This window comes from Onychomys torridus, chromosome 15 (genome assembly GCF_903995425.1).
Source record: "Onychomys torridus chromosome 15, mOncTor1.1, whole genome shotgun sequence".
In the NCBI taxonomy this organism is placed as follows: domain Eukaryota; kingdom Metazoa; phylum Chordata; class Mammalia; order Rodentia; family Cricetidae; genus Onychomys; species Onychomys torridus.
The window spans coordinates 68,714,468-68,735,615 of NC_050457.1; the positions used below are offsets into that span (position 1 = coordinate 68,714,468).

Here is a 21,148-nt window from a genome sequence, read left to right on the forward strand (position 1 = left end):
TGTGCCTTTCCAATAAAACTGAGAGGTGCTTGATATCAAGCTCTCCTCCATGTAGCAGTATGACCTCGAAGCCATGTGGACCTACACAGTGTATGTTGAGAGGTTAGATTATAATGGCCTCATGTAGCCACTACAGCCATCAAGTGGCATGCATTGTGTATCCTATTTCTTAAAGTTGCATTTTGAAATGACTTCTTTCCTCAAGCAATGCCCTGACAGCTGTGGTTCTGTAAATGTTACAGTCATGTGTACTGGTTTGTAATAAAGTAGGTAAGAGAGGATTATAAATCAGTTCATGGACTTGAATGCTTGGCTCTTCTTGGCCTCCCATGAAAGTTTAATCAGAAAGTGTTACTACATGGTAGGGATGTCACAACTATGTATTTGGAGTCATCCCAGTTGTAGTTTGAAGATACCAATGAGTGTGAATGCTCAAGATATAACTTTAGTAGGAGCCAAATATTGTGGGGTGGAGAGGTAGGATCAAGAAGTCTATAGAGTCAAACCAGACACTGATGGACTAATGAACTTTTCCCAGCAGAGCTGAGATGGGAGTTAGCCGACTCAACTCTAAAAAGCTTACTAGTTATTGGTGATTGGAAGCATGATGAACTCCAACTCTGTGCTGTATATGAGAAGCTACTTCGCTGAATACCCCATAGGACTTGTAATTTCAAAGTAATAGCATAGAAATGCTGAACCAGAAAACTAGCAATTTAACCAATTAGTGTTGCACTCTTAGAAATAGAGCAGCCAGGTCCCATTTCAAAAAACATCTCATTCAGATCCATTGGCTTTACAAAGCCCTTGTCAATATTCTCAATGGTGTTACATCTCTCCTTCAAGTGAGATTAATTTTTTGAATGCCCTGTTGTTAACAAGTGCTATAAGGGCGAGTAAGCCCAAATTGTGGCTAATGGATGATGCGCTGAGTAAGATCAATAATCAACAGAAAAAAGATGTTTACCCATCTCTCTAAAAATTGTAATTCTAAAGTGATATGAACTGTTTCTGTCTTGCTCACAAATGATACCTCAATGTGAATATGAAGCTGTGTCATCAATGTTTAAGATTCTGGTGCCAATTTTTAGAAAGACTCTAGTTTATCCAACCTCCAAGAGTTTCTTTGAATGACCACTGTTAATTCTGCAGTAGGCCTTTGGGATAGGTTACATACATGCTCACTGTATCCTCTCAGAGCCCCATCAGTCACAGGTTTCACCATCAGACAGTTCTTCTCTGTGACTGGTTAGACTTTTTTCCGATGCTAATGGGAATTCATGAAGTTGAACTAGAGGACGGTGGATGTACAGCCCACCCCAGCAAATGTCACATCCAGCAAGTGATGTAGCCTGGTTTACCTCCAGCTCTCTTCCCAGAGGCTCTGCTCATCCAAGTTGCACACTTCTCATAGTGTTTTAGCTATGTGGATTCCTGCTCCCCATCTGCTTACTTCTAAGCCAACATCAGCTCTTATAAGCAGTCCTAACCAAAGCAAGCTTCCCTCCCTCTTACTTCATCTGTTACCCTGTTATTCATTGATTCATCAAGACATTTATTCTATGCTTGTTTATGGCATGAGCCTGTGTTCTTGGGATAGTGAAGTATAGAAAATAGAGATGGTCCTGGTCCTTGGGGACCCTTTATTCTAGTAGTATGCATGGAAATCAGAAAATCAACACTTCAGATAAGCAATGTACATAGTATATCTCATAAATTAGAAAGTAATGGTTACTGAGGGAAGAAAATGGACACAGAATAGGATGATACTCGGAGAGGAAGATAAAACACTATAGAATTTTGTAGAGGAGACATTTGGGTAAGGACACATAGGAGAGGTATATAATTATCCAGGGGATGATGAGTGTAATGGCCTTCAGGTGGAGTTGTCTGGCATATTAATAAAAGCAACACATAGATCAGGGCAGCTAGAGCAGGGTGCGCAGATTTGCAAAGTGACAGGAGACGTAATGGATCATTGGTAGAGCTCATCTTTGAGTAAGGGAGAAGCCAGTAAAGAGTTCTTAGCAGAGCATGATGATATGCAAAAGTGACTGTCCAGTCACTTATTGATGCATGAAAGGTTCCCATTTGTTTGATTCAATGCAGAGTGTCATCTACAGAAAATAATTTCTATATCCTCAGTAACTGGCCTAAGGTCCACCAAATTCCACCAGGTTCAGCCATTCACCAGAGTGACACCACACGTGCTTCCACGTAGGCTGGAGAACAAGGAGTTAGCCTCGAGGTTTTGCTTGCTTCCTTGCATGCAAAATGTCCTGTGTATTACTTGAAATGCTATATACACAGCTTATGGCATAATAGAACCACTCTGAAAATGATTTTTTTCTCATGTCTAAGCATAAAATAAAATCATCCAGCAAGTCACTCCTAAAAGAAACAAAATAAATCAGAAATATGAAATTACATATCTGAGGATACAACCCTGGGAAAGTGGTATCAGAGCTGATAAATTTTTTTAAAAAGCCATGCACATGTTTCCTGAAAGGACTAAAATATGCTCTGGTGATCCTGGGGAAATGGCCTGCAGGAAGCTGAGAGTCATGTGATAGTTATCTAAAATGAAACCATACAGCAGCAGACATTCTACAAGAGCAACAAGCTTCTCCAGAGAACAAAATTCTTCATTTCTTTTCAATCTGCCCCGTCTGTTTAATGTTGCACTGACTTCCTGTCTTGTATGTCCCTGTGTGTGATAGATCATAATTATGGATATGTCAATATTCAGATCTTCCAGAGGCAGATGAGTACATTGTTGGGACCCAGACAAGTATGAGTGCTAGCAGGGTAGACCCTAAAGTTCCATCTGGTGCAGACGAGGAGAAAGTTTCCAATAATCAGCCATTGTATTGACCTCAGCATGGGACGGGCTACTCTGGCTTGCTTAATGATAAGATAAATTATCTTGAAGTAATACTTTGATAGATACATTACCAGTGCATTTGAAAAACACAGTTTTGCCTAGATGTCTGCCATGTAGACTGCACAGAATGCATCCAACATGCAGCGTTTAGAGGAGAAAGCATGTTTTTTGTATATTTTCCTTGTGTATAAACCTGCTAGGAGGGTTTATTTGTTTGTTTGTTTTGTGTTTGGGGTTTTTTTTTTTCAGATAGTTTTTAAATACTTACTTCTTGTAAATCTGCATTTCTTGTTTGGCTTTCAAGTCTTCTCCCCTATTTTCCCGCTCTAGCATAAATATGTTTAATCTGGCTTTGACAGTAGAAGTGTTTTGTATTGCAGAGTATATGTTTGTGTTCCAAGCCAACATCTCCTTTTCTGTGCGGATATGTAGATTATTAAAATTGTACCAATAGGACTTTGTGCTGAAGGGAAAGTTTTATGATATATTTTTGCCAGTGTTCATGTAGACTTTAAAAAGATGTTCCACTAAGACACACTTCCTGTATATTATTTATGATAAATATTTATAGGATCTTTGTGCTTTCTTCTCCACTTCTCTTCCTGTGGGAGCTTATAGAAATGGCCATACATGAAATACTTACTAGCTATGACCCTATCGAATTTTCATTAAAGGGACGATAAAGGACAGGAAAAATGAGCATCCAAGGATCCAAATGTTTATAGCATCATGTTTGTCCTAATGACATCTTTAAATCCTAAGGATTTAAGAATTGGAGAATTTGAATTCTTAGCATCTTCTGTTTGCATTGCTTGGGGCCTGATGGCTTGCAGAACCTCTCAGTATCTCTGATAAATCCTAAGGATTTAAGGATTGGAGAATTTGAATTCTTAGCATCTCCTGTTTGCATTGCTTGGGGCCTGATGGCTTGCAGAACCTCTCAGTATTTCTGATGTACACTCCCCTTCTTCCTCCTCCTCTTCTTCCACACCTTCTTTTTTCATTAATTAAATTTTTACAATTATTTTAGATCCTGATGGCAGCTGCCCATCTCCCCTTTCCCCTCCCCTCCCCTCTGTCCTTCTCCCCAACCTACCCCTCCTCCACCTCTGCTCAGAAAGGAGCAAGCTTCCCATGGGTGTCAACACAGTATGGCTTATCTGGTTGAGATGGGACTAGGCTCCTCTCCTTGAACGAAGGCTGGACAAGGCAACCCAGCCTTAGGAACAGGTTTCCAAAACCCAGCCAAAGCCAGCCCCTTCTTCTTTCTCCTTCTCCTCTGTCCCTTGGTCCTCTGTCCCTCTGTCCTCTCCCTTCTCTTTCTCCTCCTCCCTTCATTGCTTCCCAGAACTTTGGGACCCTCAGATAAAAAGTGAGCAGTGAGGGTGCTCTCCATGATGATCCAAAGGTGATGCTCCATCTTTTGACCCTTTTGCTGAAGAAGAAAAACCATCTCCATTTTTTTTTCAATAAAGTTGAATTTGTCAGTGAGATGTTACCCACAATTTTACTAGCCCTTCATTTCCCACCGATGGTAACCGCTGTAGCAGTTAATGCCTTTGGGGACAGTGCAGGCCCTGGACATAGATGCTGTCTCATCTCTTTATGTTGTTTATCAGTTTTTATCAAAGCCGGTACCCCTTGAGAGACTCACTAGACAAGCATCACATCATTTTATTTGACTGCTTCCAAACCTTTCTTATAGTACCAGGATTTTTTTTCTTCCTTTGAAATTAAAGGTTGGCATTCCCTTCTGTTGATCACTGCAGAGGAAAAGTTATCAGATTCCTATGGACAATGGTATAATGCAGAAGCAAATCTGTCACAATCCAGGGAGTAAATTCAAGGAACATGACTTATTTGTAGATGTAAATTATTCCTCACAGTTATATCTTTTTTCTTTTTCTTTCTTTCTTTTTTTTTTTTTTTTTTTTTTTGAGCTGAGGATCGAACCTAGGTCCTGGCATTTTTTAGGCAAGTGCTCTATCACTGAGCTAAATCCCCAACCCCTCAATATAACCTCACAGTTATATCTTATATAATGCTTTCATAAAGCCATTTGCATTTTAAAGTAGGTAATTTTTCTCATTTGAAAGGTGGGAGAGTCAATGGCTTTGTCCACCTGTGTGTGAACTCCTGAGCTCTAGGCTTTCTCTAAAGCTTTAATCAGCACAGAACTGATGTGACAAAAATCTCCTTAATGGTTCTGGTGAGAAATCAGTGTCTCCAAAAATGCCATTGCAGTGACTTGTCCTCTGGTTTCCTTGAGTCAGCCATCTTTACTTTCTGACCACTTTGACATTGCCTAGACCACATTGTGTTAAGTTAGTTCTCGCAGCTGTCAGCCCAAGGCCTTCCAGATGCGAGCCAGAGCTGCATTCTTATGCTTCTATTGACAGCCTGGATGTGGAGGTTCTGCTTCCTTTGAAATGTGCTATCCAGACTTTCCTTCAATGACCCTCTGCTAACCAGAAGCACTTCTGCCAATAGAGACTTAGTCACCATCAATTCAGAGCTGCCTTCAGAGGGGACACCTTTTGTGACAGGTCTGTCTATGTGTCATAATCACAGGAAACTGAGAGAGTAAAATACAGTTAAAAAAAAAAAACCAGACAGGAGTCTGTGGTAGCTAGCTATTGAAGAGGGTCATAGTGGGAAGCCACCAACCAGTGACTTCAATTGCCCATTCCTGACTTCACTGCACTAGCTGCCTAGCATTCCGGGCAAACATTACTCCTCTCCCAGAGCTGGGGGTTTGGGGTGGGTTCTGACTACTTCAGCAAATTTGGCAGGTCTCAGTGTGTCCTCATAAGGACTGTCATAAATCAGGGACCTGTTTTATAAGATGTGGTTTCACTTAGTGTCATGGTATACTCATGATTGGAACTCAAAATTCCTGAGAGCTTGTTAGCTGTCAGGTCACTTGAGAGCTGGCAATAAGCACTGGGGTTCTTCTTTCTTCTTCTCTCTCTTTTTGCTATGCTTTGCTGTGTTTATATTGTCAGAATTCCAGAAAAAGAGAATAAAATAAGCATCCAAGCTCCAAGAAAGGTCCCTGTTGTGACCTCTTTGCCACTCCTGGCTCTTTTGCACATGATTCAGAGTGAAGGTCACGAAGCAACTGTTTGCTATTGAGGCCAATGCAACTTTCTGCACTAAACCCACCATATTCTCAGGGTCTCCACTCTTCCAAAACAGAACAGTATCATGTTTATGACCCAGAGAGTACAGCACACACTAAAAATGCAATGAAATAATACTGCAGAAAAGGACTGATTCAGAGGACTGCTGAACTCACTCTGAGAGCACGTGCCTTATCATGCTGGGGACAGTGCTCTAGTTAGTGAATTGTGGAGGTAGCAAGTGACCTGAGGCATCAAGCTTGTGCTCTGTTTCAGTTATTAAAGCCTGTTTGGAGGCCATGGGTGCCTTGCCTAACTTCCATATCCAGTTGTCCACGTCAGTAGTGATTAGACAATATATCCTCTATTAAACAGTTTTATCAAAGAGGTGTGAATCTATTGCACAATTACAGAGAAGGCCACAATAAACAAATAAGTAAAACACACACACACACACACACACACACACACACACACACAAACACAAAAATAGAACATACAGTTTATAACATACATTTATAACTGTGGTATATCCTAAGTCTGTCCCAACTGAAACTTATATACAAAGAGATGAACTTTTTGTTTCATAAAAACATTTATGAGCTTATGGTTTCTGTTTCTGTCTTCTTGAGGTTTTTCTAACAATAACCAGATAAAACAGAACTACCCTGAGCATGCGCCTAGATCAGCCTCCTGGAAGCTGTCTGTTCAAGCGCATCACCGACTTGATAGCTATTTGTCTCTGATTCTGCTTCCTTCTTAGTTCCAAAGAAGTGCATCCCCACTTTCTCAGGAGACAAAGTAACCTTTGTTCTGTTACTAATCCAAGGAACTAGGAAGAAAGACAGAGGTAGGAACAGCCCCTGCCAGCACCCAGAGCTATGACCAAGGACAACATCAGGGCCCATTCTGCTCCAAGTTCTTGTCAAATGTATTTTATCATTATTGTTCCTTAAGGGCCTCTTCAACAATGACACATTTCTTTCCATTATCATTGCTTATAAATATCACTATGGAAAGGAGTCCAGTCCTTAATTTTTAAAAAGTCAAATTTTGGCTGAAATGTAATTTTAAAAATAGAATTACATTTTTATTATATGAACTAATGTTTGAGGTACAGCTGAACCAGTACAGGAGTGGGTTAAGTTCTTTACATCTATTGTGTATTGTTTTTAATTCGACAGTGGGTTATAATAAGCCATCCTATGAATTGTGAAGTAGGCTTGAACAGCAGCCTTATGTCTCCCAAACTGGCTAAGAGTTACTAAATGAATTTATGCAGTGAAACAGAAGTGGATATGTGCTCCCAGATTCCCATTTTTGCACAAATGATGAGCTGTTCTTAGACATTTATTACTCCATCAGCCACTGGGATGGACCACAGCACCTCTGGACCTTTTGTTATGAGCTATAGATGAGCTTGTGCAGCTGTGCAGCCCAATAAGGTAGTCTCTAGTTACATGTGGCTATGTAAATTGAGATTAATCAGATGTATGCCAAATCCAGATCATCAGCTGACAAGCAACATTTGAAACATTCAGTTAGCTTGTCTGCCCAGTGGCTGCCATACTGGGACGTGCTAGTTTGGGACACTGCCAGGCCTACAGCAAATGGCCGTGGCCATGCTGCTCAACAGGTACTGGTAAGGCTGGCATCCTGGGAAGGCCCAGCGATGGAGGCTTTTAAACAAATGGAAAGAGCGGGCTGTGTAGAATTCACATTTCAGCACACAGTGAATAACACTGCTTCCCGCCTCAGAAAATATAAAATGTCATCCCTTCTTTCTCCTTCCCTTCTCCTTGTTAAAATTTCTAAAAATTTCACCCAAATCCTCCTGTATGCCTATTTTTGACTTGGACACCTTTGCTTTCAAAATGTCTAGAGGTAATATGGCATTTTCCAAAATTTCTGCAGATTTGGGGACCTTTTAAGGAAACTACATAGATGTTAACATTCAACAGAATTGGTCCTCTTAGATTAGATTAACAGAAATGCAAGATGTTTATAAACCATAACTTTCTTGGATTACACATCATTCAAATATAGAAATATTGAGTAATTTTTTCTATTTCATTAGTTGATTAGCTTATTGAGTTAGTTCCCTTTAAATTCATTTCTTAATTATCAAAAATTTCATACAATTTGAAATATTTACATTATTTCCACCACTCCCTCTCCATGTTCCAGCTCTTCCCATGTGTCACCTCTCAAATTTATGACCTCTTCTTTAATTATAATTGTTTTACACACACACACATACACACATACACACACACACACACACACACACAGAGAGAGAGAGAGAGAGAGAGAGAGAGAGAGAGAGAGAGAGAGCGCCAAGTCCATCTAGTGTTGTTCATATGTACATGTATTTAAGGATAATCACTTGGGATTGGATAATCTCTTGGAGAATTCATCCTTGGAGAAACCTGATTCTGCCTCTCTCAGCAGCCTGTGGGTCCTCCTCTCTCAGCAGCCTGTGGGTCCTCCTCTCTCAGCAGCCTGTGGGTCCTCCTCTCTCAGCAGCCTGTGGGTCCTCCTCTCTCAGCAGCCTGTGGGTCCTCCTCTCTCAGCAGCCTGTGGGTCCTCCTCTCTCAGCAGCCTGTGGGTCCTCCTCTCTCAGCAGCCTGTGGGTCCTCCTCTCTCAGTAGCTTGTGGATCTTCATTTAAGGGTAGGGCCTTGTAAGATCATTGACGTGTTGGGATGCCAACTTGTGTGATCATTTTGCAGATGATGTTTAGATGATCTCAGCCACGTGGTTGAGAGTTCATGGCTACAGCTTCCCTGTCACATATAAAAGACACTATCTCCCAGCAGATGGCCTGTCCTGGTGCTCTGGCTCTTCAGATCTCCCCACCCCTCTTCAGCAATGAGCCTTGGACCTTAAGTATAGGGGTTGCATGGTAAATTTACCACAGTCATTATTCTATGCATTGTGACTAGTTGTAGCTCTCTATAGTAGCCTCCACCTACTTTAAAAAGTCAATTACTTAAAAATTGTATGCACCCTTGAGAGTTTCATACATGAACACAGTGTTTTATAGTCATACACACCCCCCCACTCTCACCTGTATTTGCCCCCTGCTCTTCTCAGCCCCCAAGATACTTTGTCCAACTTCATATCCTCTTCTTATTTGTTCAAAACCCAAGCAGTTCAGTTAGTGCTGTTTGTATGCGCATGAGTGTATGGTCATCCATCAGAGCATAGACAACCTACCAGGGCCACACCCCCGAAGAAAACAGATTCTGTATCCTTCAGCAAGCAACACCTTTCAGTATCTCCTGGATGGAACCTTTTGATATACTGTCCTGATCATGCAGGTGCTGACTTTATCTTAGCAATGTCCTCTGCAGGCAGCCACAGCTGCTGTGAGTTACTGCTGTGATGGCCCTGTTGTGTCTAGAAGACACCTTTGCCTAGCACCCCTCCCTGGTCTCTGCGTCTGACAATCCTTTTGTGCCTTCTTCCGCACATTCACAGGCTTTGAGAGAAGGTGGTCCAATGCAGTTGAGGACTAAGCCAGGTTGCAGAGGTCATGGTCAACAATGAACATAGCAGATCCTCAGAAGGAAAATGTCTGTGGGCTTGTCAGAATTTTTTAGATCAGTACCATCTACCTCCCTTGGCAGGCTGTTAGAAATGCCAATGCCAGGACCCGTTTCAGACCTTCAGAACCAGCCAGTCTGCCATTGTTGGTTCTCAAAGTTTGGTGGGGACTCAATCACCTAGAGAGCTTGTCCAAACAGAGGTAGCTTGGTTTCCAGCAAAGTTTTTGTTCTGTTGGAGGTAACACTGCTGTTGCTTGGTGAATAAATAGGCAGCACCCTCTGAAAACCACAGTTCTAAGGACTGGTTCTCATGTGTGCTGGCCACTGGAATCTCCTGGGAAGCTGGGTCGCTGGCCTGTTACTCTCAAGGTCTCAAGGTTCTAAGTCAAATGTCTAGAGTAAGTAATAGCTGTTCCAAAACGTTTTTGAAGTTCCTCTGACAATGCTCACCTGGAGTTTGATTTGGGAAGCCTAGTCTGTTAGGTTCCATGTTCAGAAATACTGCTGAGGGGAAAGCTCCAAGCCTTTCTGGGTGAGGTTGGACCACAGCTCTGAGATCTAGAGAGAAACAGCACTTCTGCAGAGCTTGTACATTCTTGAGTTTGTATTCTCAAGGCCAAAGCCTGGGTCAAGTTTGTGAGCAAATGCTACTGCAGTCTCCCTTGTGGGTGAGGTCCTGTGGTGGTTGCTAGAGAGACTTCCTTGAGCAAACGCACGGTTCTACTTTGACTCCTACTGTGACACTAAAAATAATTCCAGTTCAGGTTGGGATACATAATGTACTTAGGAAATTTATATTAAACATACTCATTATATATAAAACAAATGTGTGTGAGAGAAAGAGACACAGACACCTTCCACTGAGAAAGTCTCGCAGTGTGTGAGTATGTGAGTGTTTATGCATGTGCATGTGCTATATTGCAGTTGGGAGACAGTTTCAAGTGTCCTTGCCTGCGTTCTTCTCCCCAAAGGGTCTCTCATGGGTCTCAAAATCTCCAAAGAGGCGATGTTGGCAGGCCATTGAGCCCCAGGGATGTTTAAACGTCTGCCTCCCTAGTAAACACAACCCCCATTTGCCCCACCTCCTTGAAGGTGGGTTTTAGGGATCAAGCTGGGCTCCTCAAGCTCATGAGGCAAGATTTTACTGGCTGAGATGTTTCCCCAAGCCCTAACTTGTTCTTAACAGAGGAACTTGATGCTGCCAGGTTAAATCCTTAGCATTTCTCCTGACATCCCAGAGACAATTTGGAATGCTGTTTGTGTGCAGATCAAGTGCCCAGCCTCCCTCTTGCCAAATGCCATCCCAAAGGGCAGAGACACAACTGAAATTTTCTGTGGAGAACACGTATCTGCCCTTCTGTCCCTCTTCCCGCCAGCCCCTTGCGGTCCTCATAGCGGAAACAGCACTGTTCCCAAACCTTCTTTGCTGCTTCTCTCACACAGTGGAGCAAAGGGACTAGTTTTTCACACCAGGGACTCCCCAGACTCTTTCTCTTCCCCTGAGGGGAAACTTGGAGGCTCAAGACCTTCTTCCCAGAAGTGCTTGACGAGGTAGTTGTTTTCATTATGATGCAAATTTTGTCTCTGAGCAATATTCATGGAAACTGCTTTGCCTTTCAGGGATCTTTCTAACTCCACCCCAGCCCTTGTCTTTTGTGTTCTTTAAGTAAAGGACAGCAATTGGCTTTCAGTTGGAAGACACAACTGTAGGGGGCTCCTAGGAGCCTACCAGAAAGATATACTGAGCCATCTAGAGCACACTTTGAAAATCCAGAAAAGACAAGTACTTTTTATCATTTCAATTTTAATTGATTTGCTTCCTCTGGATTTTTTTTTTTTTTTTTTTTTTTTTTTGGAATTCTCAAAAGCCAAGCTTACTCTTGTGAGGTAGCATTTTCCCCTCTGTTTAACTCTTGCCCATAAAAAAGAATCTTAGTGGCAAAGAAGCAGAATTAATTCTAAGTACATCTCTTGCATCCTCCATCTAAGTATGCAATTCCGTCAGTTTTTGGTAGCCGAAAGTGTGTCTCCTGAAATAATGGGAGCGTGGAGTTTTCATTAAAACTGCCAGATAGGGAGGGCGTTCTGGGAGATCACCGTTTAGGTGGCCTTTAAATTTTTTTTTTTTTTTTTCTGTGACTAAAACCTCTTGGAGCGCTGAGCAGAGGCATGCCTCTCGCCCGGTTGACAGCCTGCCTTTGCTAGCCTTCTCCTTTCTCCTTGGAAAGGAGCCTGGCTGGGAACGGACTGGGGTGTGAGTTCGCATCCCTCTCCTCTCGCAGCCTGGATTCCCGGTGCTTTGGGCGCAGAAGTTGTCCTTGGCAGCCGGGCGGGGCGGGGCGGGTGGGCGGCTGCTTCTCCACCACTGAGCGCGCCTGTTCTCTGCTCTCCCGGCACAGGGCACGACCGGCCGCGCGGGGCACCTGGCGGGGTCCGAGCCTGCACCGCCGCCTCCGCCTCCGCGGGAGCCGTTCGCGCCCAGCCTGGGCAGCGCCTTCCACCTGCCCGACGCGCCGCCCGCCGCCGCCGCGCTCTACTACTCCAGCTCCACTCTGCCAGCGCCGCCGCGCGGGGGCTCCCCGCTGACCACCACGCAGGGCGGCTCGCCCACTAAGCTGCAGCGCGGAGGCTCGGCCCCTGAGGGTGCCGCCTACGCCGCGCCGCGAGGCTCCTCGCCCAAGCAGTCGCCCAGCCGCCTGGCCAAGTCCTACAGCACCAGCTCGCCCATCAACATCGTCGTGTCCTCGGCCGGCCTGTCCCCGATCCGCGTGACCTCGCCCCCCACCGTGCAGTCCACCATCTCCTCTTCGCCCATCCACCAGCTGAGCTCCACCATCGGCACCTACGCCACCCTGTCGCCCACCAAGCGCCTGGTCCACGCGTCCGAGCAGTACAGCAAGCATTCGCAGGAACTGTATGCCACGGCCACCCTCCAGAGGCCGGGCAGTCTGGCAGGTAAGGGAGTTGGCGCCCTGGCGCAGCTCACCTGGGCGCATGATGGGGACCAGGGGTGCTGGATCCAAGCAGCAGGTCTGGGCATGCCTCCGGGCCAGTTTTCAGATTCTGAGGATGTGGGGGTATGCCAGGGCTTGTCTTCGAAGACTGTCAGCATCCTTTTTAGGTGTACCTGTCATGTGGTCTCTCCGGCCTCTAACACCTGCCTGTCTTCCCTCTTCCCACCCAGGAGTCTGCAGACTTATTAAACAGAGAGCAACAAGGTTAATTTTGTAGGGACCACATAGACCTGTTGCTTGCATCCAGAGAGAAATCCAGTATCTATCACAGTGGGTATGATCCAAGCTAGTTGCCAGAGAAAGTTAGATTTTTTTCCCCAAATCAGATTCTGAACTTACATAGGTTTCAACAAGCAGAGTAAAGTAACCAATAGGGAAGTGTCTTAAAAGTGTTACCTATTTCATTATAGGCAGGGCAGTGTGTGTGTGTGTGGGGGGGTGCTGCTGGTTTCTTCTGCCAGTTCAGAAGAGGTGACATTTCTCTGGTGCCTGTCCCCATCACAGACTAGGGTGAGCTGGGTGACTGCTGTTAGCAACATATGCACAGCTTAAACAAGACACTGTGATTGAAAGACTAATGCTCTCTCCTTAAACACCTGACAAGTAATCTGGATTTATTGCCTATTTCTTCCCTTTTGGAAGTATTTGGTAATTTTGTGATTCTAGTAACAGATGCTGCGCTCATATGTTTCTTTTCTTGACACAAATAGATGACTGTGAAGATAAATAGAATAAAAAAAGGGGAACTTGTTGCAGGCACAGGGCAGGTGGCCAGGGGCATCTTTAATTCAAACACAGTAATTGCCAGCATGGACTAGCCTAGCTTAGCGGGATGCAGGCTGGGATATGTTGCCTGCTGAATTGTGCAAGGTGTGTTTACAGAACTGAAAATAATCGCTCTCACTGTGTTGCCTGGAGAGTGGCATTTTGGAGGCAGGCCATCATTAATGCCCAAATATTTCTAATGTAGCCATTAGTTTGAAGAGCAGCCTGAAAAACAGGCACCAAGAAGCAGAGAAATGGGAAGTCCTAGGAGACTAAAACCCTGGGACATCACCCACCCACCCCAGCTACTGTGGAGGAGAGTCAAGGGGTCCTGGTCCAGACTGCTGAAGACCATTTCATGTCTGTGTTTACTTGAAGATGTAAGAGTGGTTTTGTTGTTGCTTGTTTGTTTAGGGGAGTCAGGGCGGGGGGGGGGGGGGGTAAGGTAGCTGAATGTGTGGGATCTTGAGGAAATGTTTAGGGAATGGAAATACGATAACAAAGAAGTGTCCCTTGTATTGCTCACTCTAGAAAAGTGAGTACATTTTGAAAGTGGCTTATGCTTTGATGTCTGCAAAGAGTTTCTCAAAGTCTTTGCTAATGCTGGTGGTGTGGTGCTGGTGGTGCTGCTGGTGGTGTATAAGCATTCAAGTTTCTGTTGGTTAGAGGTGAGGACACTTCTCCCTTTCTCTGGCCAGGAGGAGCACTCCATTTGACCAGCCCCTTCTCTTCCATCTGTTCCTCATATTTTATGGCCATATCTCATTTTTGTTACCTAGTGAGAAAAAAAAAATATTCAATGTGCCACTGAAGAGTCTTAATTTTAGAGTGGCAATGAACATTTTAAATGTTTGAATTCATTTGTTTAACATACATGTTAAAATATTCATTTAAAGATTTCTTCATGCAAATTGATACTGGTGGTTTTGAGTTCAAAATTATCCTGTCAGAGTGAACATTGGATTTGGATAAGATTTCATGTTCTATTTAGAAAATAGAAACCCATGGCCCAAGAGAGATATAGGAGAGAGACTACGGTATGTGTGTCCTGACAGATATCAGAGCTTTCATACTCTGTATGCAATGCCCTGTGTCTGAAACCATTCCAGGCGTCTTAAAGTTGGGAGTCACCTCATCTGCCTATTGAAAGATCACAAATACTTTGAGATTATAAAATAGATTTTTGTCTTAGCAGAGCTGTGAATTGAGAGATCTGTCCCTGACAACCAGAAGTATCAATAGAGGGTAGGGATACACATTAGGAACTAATTTCACAGTTCTTTGCCATGTATCTCTTCTGTACCACCACTGGTTCAGTCTCTGGAGATTATCCTGAAATCTCTAACCTCCTCTCAAATAGAGAGGACAGAGAATTATTTTAAAAAATCCAACAAACAAACAACTTTCAATGAAGTGGCTAAGGAAGGTTCTAATCAGGAGGTGATTTTTGAGTCTTTCCTGGAGTGGTGAGCCACCTAACCCTATGGGTGCTCAGGAAGGGTGTTCTAATAAGAAGAAAAGGGATTCCAAAGGCAGGAGGGGTTGGGAGTGTGCCTGGTGTGCACACTGGAGAAAGCAGTAAGCAGGAGGAAGGCTTGGCCATGGGATGAGGTTGGGAGTTTGCCAAGGGGCTGGAGCAGAAGGATAGACAGATCAGGAAGGCCTTTTAAGATGAGCCATTGACCAGAGGTGACACAGCCTGGCTTAGTTTGTACCAGGCTTATTCTGGCTGATATATTAGAAATGAAATTTGAGGATCAAAGGCAAAAGGAAGACGCTAATTTGGGATTTATTACAGTAAGCTAAGTTAAAGTTACCTGTGGAAATATACTTCATTGAAGGTGATGAGCAACAAGCCGTGTGTTTGTGTGTATGTGTGTGTGTGTGTGTGTTTGTGTGTGTGTGTTTGTGTGTGTGTGTTTGTGTGTGTGTGTTTGTGTGTGTGTATTTGTGTGTGTGTGTGTTTGTGTGTGTGTATGTGTGTGTGTGTGTGTTTGTGTGTGTGTGTGTGTGTGTGTTTGTGTGTGTGTGTGTGTATTTGTGTGTGTGTGTTTGTGTGTGTGTGTGAGTGTTTGTGTGTATGTATGTGTGTGTGTATGTGTGTGTGTGAGTGTTTGTGTGTGTATGTGTGTGTGTGTGTGTGTGTGTGTGTGTGTGTGTGTGTGTGTGTGTGTGTGTGTGTGTGTGTGTGTGTGTGTGTGTGTGTGTGTGCACTCAGGTGCACATGCCAATGTGATTTTCTCATGAGCTAGGTGATGATAGTAAGAACAAGATTACCATGAAAACAGAGTTTCAATGACAGAGGTGGAGCAGGTTCCAGAAGTAGCTGAGTAGGTTTAGGGCATATGAATTAACACTAAGACCTAGGTTTTTGCATGTGCTGGCATTCTGCCAGAATGCCAGTGCACATGTCCCATAGAAAGTTGGATAAGTGGGTCAGAGTTTTATTCTGGGCTTGTTTTGTCTAGCCAAAAGGATGTCAAGGATTGCAAAATGCTGTCTAAGGATTTCAGGCTGTTAGTTGCAGAAAGCACTTGGGCAGGCAATAACACATCTCTACTGGATCTTACTGGTGACTGAACTTTATAGAAGTTAGCCCAAGATTTCAGAATCTGGCTTAAATCCATAAAAGTGTGACTTTTGGGATCTTAAGTCATTAGACACCCATGACTTCTTAGTAGTATTTTTCTCTTATGCAATTATATCTCTTTCTGTTGTACAAACCTGAGTGGAAATCAGTTCTGCAACATTGGAGGTCCCAAACTTTGAATACCTGCCTACTTGATGTGGCAGGAGAGGGTCACTATAGTATCTGCTCTTACCATTTGACAAGAAACTAAGGTGTATGTATATGGTAACTATATGGTAACATATAGTGAATGTGTATACATATGTATGTATTTGTGCATTTCTGACTCATTATAAGTTAACTTTAGTTATTTATCAGATAACCAACATGGGAGTTTAGAAACTGATGGAAAGAAATTGTGTTTTGCAATAAGTACAAAGCAGCTATGGTGAACTGGTGAGCATACCAAATCCTGCGGTTTGCATGTAAAGGAGGTATCATCACTGTGTTCAAAATGTATAGCTTTGGTCAAGGAGGCTTTAAAAACAATGTCTCCCACTGCAGTCTAAGTCATTATGTAGCCCAGGGTGGCTTTGAACATACAGCAATTTCTCCACTCTGCCTTTGCCTTCACCTCCAAGGTGCTGGGATTACAGCCATGAGCCACCATTTTCAACTTTTTTTTAAATAAAACTACTCCAATTTCAGCTTAAACGCCAATGTAGAATGAGACAGAGCTTAGTTGTGATGGGAAAATCCAGAAGGGACCAATTAGTGGGATCTCATATGTGCCTAGCGTGCTTCTTTGAGGAGATCATTCCAGAGTTTTAACTGTAAATGAGGAACTAATTCAAAATGTAGCTGAAGCTAACTCAAAGCATTGGTAATATGTTTGTGGTGAGGGACAGGGGACAAAGAATCAGCACATCAGTATTTGTTCAGCAAAGTTGAGTGAGTAATAAGAAATGCCAGGTGAGTGGCCAGAGAGGATAGCCCAGAGAAAAAGAAAGTGGATCCCGCCCTAAAGGGCTTGTGATGTCTTCCTCTCTGCAGATGGTCGGCAAGCCCATCTTTGCCTGTTGGCAACTGTTCTGGGAGCTCTGTGTGAGGTGGGTCAAGAATAATGGACAAGCAAACACAAAGAGCTTGAAATTGTTCTTCCCGCCTGGACCAAAGTATTACAACAGTCTCCTATTTCTGTCAGACTCCATCCTCATCACATAAATGATAGAATAAGAAAGCTCTCCAAATGCGTTTGACATTGTTGTCCTGACAGTCTCTTTGCTTAACTTAATTTTCTTTACATTGAGTTAAATGTATTTATCTTAATGAATGAATATATTAAACATGGATGATGAAAAAAATTATACTGAAAATGCATTATACTATAAAACATTCGCCAAGTATCACTTAATGTGCCACACTCTGTAATGTAGGTATCACCTGATCTCCAATAACTAATTAAGGTAGTGTGATTTTTACCTCCATCCCTCAGAATTGAATACTGAGGCTCAGAAATGATGCATTCCTCGAGCAAATCTGCAGATGACAGGAATGTCATTTAACCTGGACAATTTTGATTAGAGTCTTCATAGTCAAAACTATACATATTCCATGAGTAGAGAGCATTTTTTATGCCATTAAAGAAAAATAGTAAGGACATAGATATTTTTTGCCTACCAATATAAGATTTTAGTGTATGTAAATCTCTAGTGATTTTGAAGGAAGCAAAAGCCTCTCAAAAATGTGTCAACATCCTATTGAGAATGACTTCACTTGTACCAATTTTTCTTCCTTTTTGTGAAGAAAATAACATGATCTTTCATTTTCTGAGTTTTGAGCCAAATTAATCCTGTTAGAAATACAAATACAAGTTGTAAATATGTATTGAAGTCGTCAAGCTTCAGAAGCTTACTTTGGGAGAGAAATAACACATGAAATGTAAATTCTTAGCCAATGATTTCCATGGGAATTGCCCTTATATGGAGTGTTATTTAGTCAAGGCGTGATCATCATATACTCGAGCCAAATGGACCTAAACCATCCTGCTTGGAGTGGATCAAACACTGTAAACTCTGAGTTTTAACTATTTGGCGATATCATTCAGTCTCTGACTTACTGAGGCTCCCAGGTCTCATTCTTTTAGTAAACAAAATGGAAAGCACTGATCAAAGACCTTGTAGGGTCTGATATGCCCCCACATGATTCCTGGAGGAGAAGGTCCAGGAATTGAAGGGCATGGTCACTGGGTAAGTATTGGTGGAATTATTAAGGCCACTCCACGTAGTTAAAAGGGAAGTTTATTTTGTGGGGTAACTTACAAATGAAGGGGTAGGTCGCAGAGTCTGGCAAGGTAGAGGGTAGTCCGGCGGCGGCGTTCTCTGGAGAACTCTGCTCGGTCCACCTCTCGCGTCCGGCGTCCCGGAACCAAGAGAGTGAGTTCTTTCCGATCCTTCGTCTTCTGCTTCCTCCTCTGCCCCGCCTTGTGGGTGTGACCATTACCGAAGCCTCAGTGGGGGTTGGAACTTCCAGGCCAATGCTGGGATGCCTATCCACTACAGGTAAGTTCATAGGGAACATGTTTTGTACTCAGCTCCTGGAATTCAGTATAGAAGCAATGAGATGCCTGACTCCTGTTCTTTACATTTCTCTTCCTGGAGCTGCTGGTTTCCTAGCCTTTGGACAAGAGGAGGATGCATCTCATGAGCATCTGCTCACTCATGCACTAGACATCAATGAAAATTAGGCCTTAAAAAAAAAAAAAAACCTGTTCAGATTTACATTTTCTTCTCATTATTAGATCAGCCTGAGATCTTAATCAATACCTTAACTTGGTGGAGGAGACATCCTCTTGGCTGTAACATCAGCGGATCTCTTAGGAAGAGACTCCTTAGGTAGCTCTCCAAGCCAACAGACATGTGCATTTCCCCTGGCCAGGCCCCTCACCCAACCACCCTAGGGCTTTTGCTCTGGAAGCCTATGACATTTGAATCAGTGGAGAATGAATCTCTCTCATGTATGGTGGGTACACTCTGGGATTCCATGCCCCCACCACTAGGGGAGTGCAGGCCATTTACCACACACTTACCTTCTCCTTCAAAAACTCAGCACCCCTGCTTTACAGTAGGGCAACCATAGTCTTAGTGTATCATCAGCAGCTCATATCATATGTTCCTTTACCCCCAAGGAGGCAGAGACTTGGCTCCAGCATGCTGTCCTTCCTGTGTGCAAGTTAGCCCTGTCTAAGTCTTGGTCTGCCTAGCAGTCCAGAATTCACAGAAGAATCAAATGCTCCTTAGCTGTGAGTCAAGTTTATGTTGCATCTGCATTGCACTTTCCTTCCTTTCTATCCAATCGTTGTCCAGGTGAAACAGAAGTGGGGAAAGTGCTACTTTCAGCATCCTCTTCCAGGAAGATCACTGCTACAGTCTGGAAACTGGGTTCACGTTGCTAGAAGGCTTAAGAGGCTTTGCTATCGTTTTATTTTTTTTCTGTTTGACTCACAGATAATAGTTCCTCCCCTCTTACCCTTCCCACCAACCCTGCCAATGAAAATGCAATAAATAGATTAACTTCTTTGGGAAAGGGATGTGGTATCTTCATATTGAATTATTATAGTACAAATAGTTATCCTATTTAAATAAACTGGGGAAATCTAAACTAAAACTTAATGGGAATCACAAGGAGTGGTTCAACAGGTATCCTCTGTCTTGCATTTGCTGTCCTGTTTCTCACACCATCCCCAAATGCAGAAGTAAGGATATAACAGGGGAATGAAGTCACAAGAGAGACAGAACATAGACTCCAGTGTCACTAAGAAGCAAATCAGAGTTTTATAAAAACTGGAAGTTAAGAGTCAGAGTCAAGCTGGGACTTCTGAGGACTCTGAGACGCGGAGCTGAAGGTGTGGGGGAGGAACTGAGAGTTAATGTTTGCCTTGCTCAGTCCTAAATTGGTATCCATCTCTCCCCTCTGTGATCTCTCTCCTGCCAGAATGACTCGGGCTTACTCCAAGAAAAAAAATAGGAGTATTATCTTGAATAAACCATAACCAGTGTGAGATTTAGACTTTTGATTCAGATATTGGCATCCTGAGTGAAGTTCAAGTCACATACACACACACACAGGTGTGGGAGGAATGAAGAGGAGGATGCTGCTTACCACCCATCATTATGATGGAAGATAGTCATCATGCATGACCCTCCCTCTTTATCATAAATTCACATTTGGAAATGACACCTATCAGGAAACACTGCTCTTCACACTGTGGAAAGAAGCTGCCTCTGGGTTTTTCTTCCTCAAATATGATAAATTAATAAGGATTACAGAGGAATGGGAGAGAATTATTGACTTGAAAAAGAAGAGACTAAAATAGAAAAAAAAATATCTCTTAGAAGAAACAGATAATTTAGAGGATGTAAGAGATTAAAAGAAATAAGCAAAAACTTTAGGTCTGGAGTTAAAGGGGATTTAGGAAGATCTTGAATTCATTAAATAAAAACTGGATAGGATATGTAGAAGGAGCAAAGAACATGAAAATCCTTCCAGGCTGTAAAAACATAACTCATAAAACTAGAAACAAATGATAAAAAAAAAAAAACCTGGGAAATAGCTAAGGAAATAACCCAGAATGTAAAGAATAAAGGGATAGACAGAAAACACAAGAATAATGTAAGAAGAGCCAAGACAACTTCAGGAGCTATAATATATGACTGAGGTCTCAGAAAAGGAGGAGAGGAGGTAAATTATCAAAGTCAGAAGGAAGAATTCCTCAGGGCTCATGCCTTAGTCAGAAACACCTTGTGCTAGGAATTGAAAGTGTTCCTTGTTCCACATCATGAAAATTCAAAGCACCAAGATAAAAAGACCCAACATCTCTGGAGAGAAATAAAAGCCTTTACCTGACTAAGCAGTCACAGTTTTGGACAGCAGAGAATAAGAGGTGCTGCCTGAGTTGCTAAGGGAGTAATTCTCAACCCCAAATCTACACACAGCTTGTTTCCCAATGTAAAGGAAAAATCAAACATGCTCTCATATGCAGCGTCTTAGAAAAATCCATCTTCTAGGCACACTGTCCTAGAGAAGAAACCATATTTAAAAAATATATCCTAGGTAAATAGAAGCATGAAATGACAGGAAACAGTATCCAGAAATAAAACATTCTGACCGGCAGAGCAGTGAAGAGAAGTCCAGAGAAAGGCCCCAGACAGCAGGTTAGGAAGCCAGAGAAGGAAGACTTGACCC

At 42.9% G+C, this 21,148-nt stretch overlaps 1 protein-coding gene across 3 annotated transcripts in view; it reads left to right on the forward strand.

The window, feature by feature from the left end:
- Positions 1-21,148, forward strand: part of Ctnnd2 (catenin delta 2) — an 872,325-nt gene that overhangs the window by 472,235 nt on the left and 378,942 nt on the right. For all 3 annotated transcript variants that reach the window (XM_036206872.1, XM_036206873.1, XM_036206874.1), the window contains one exon: positions 11,956-12,511. In XM_036206872.1, coding sequence (XP_036062765.1) covers positions 11,956-12,511 — 556 coding nt within the window. The remainder of the gene's footprint in view (positions 1-11,955; positions 12,512-21,148) is intronic.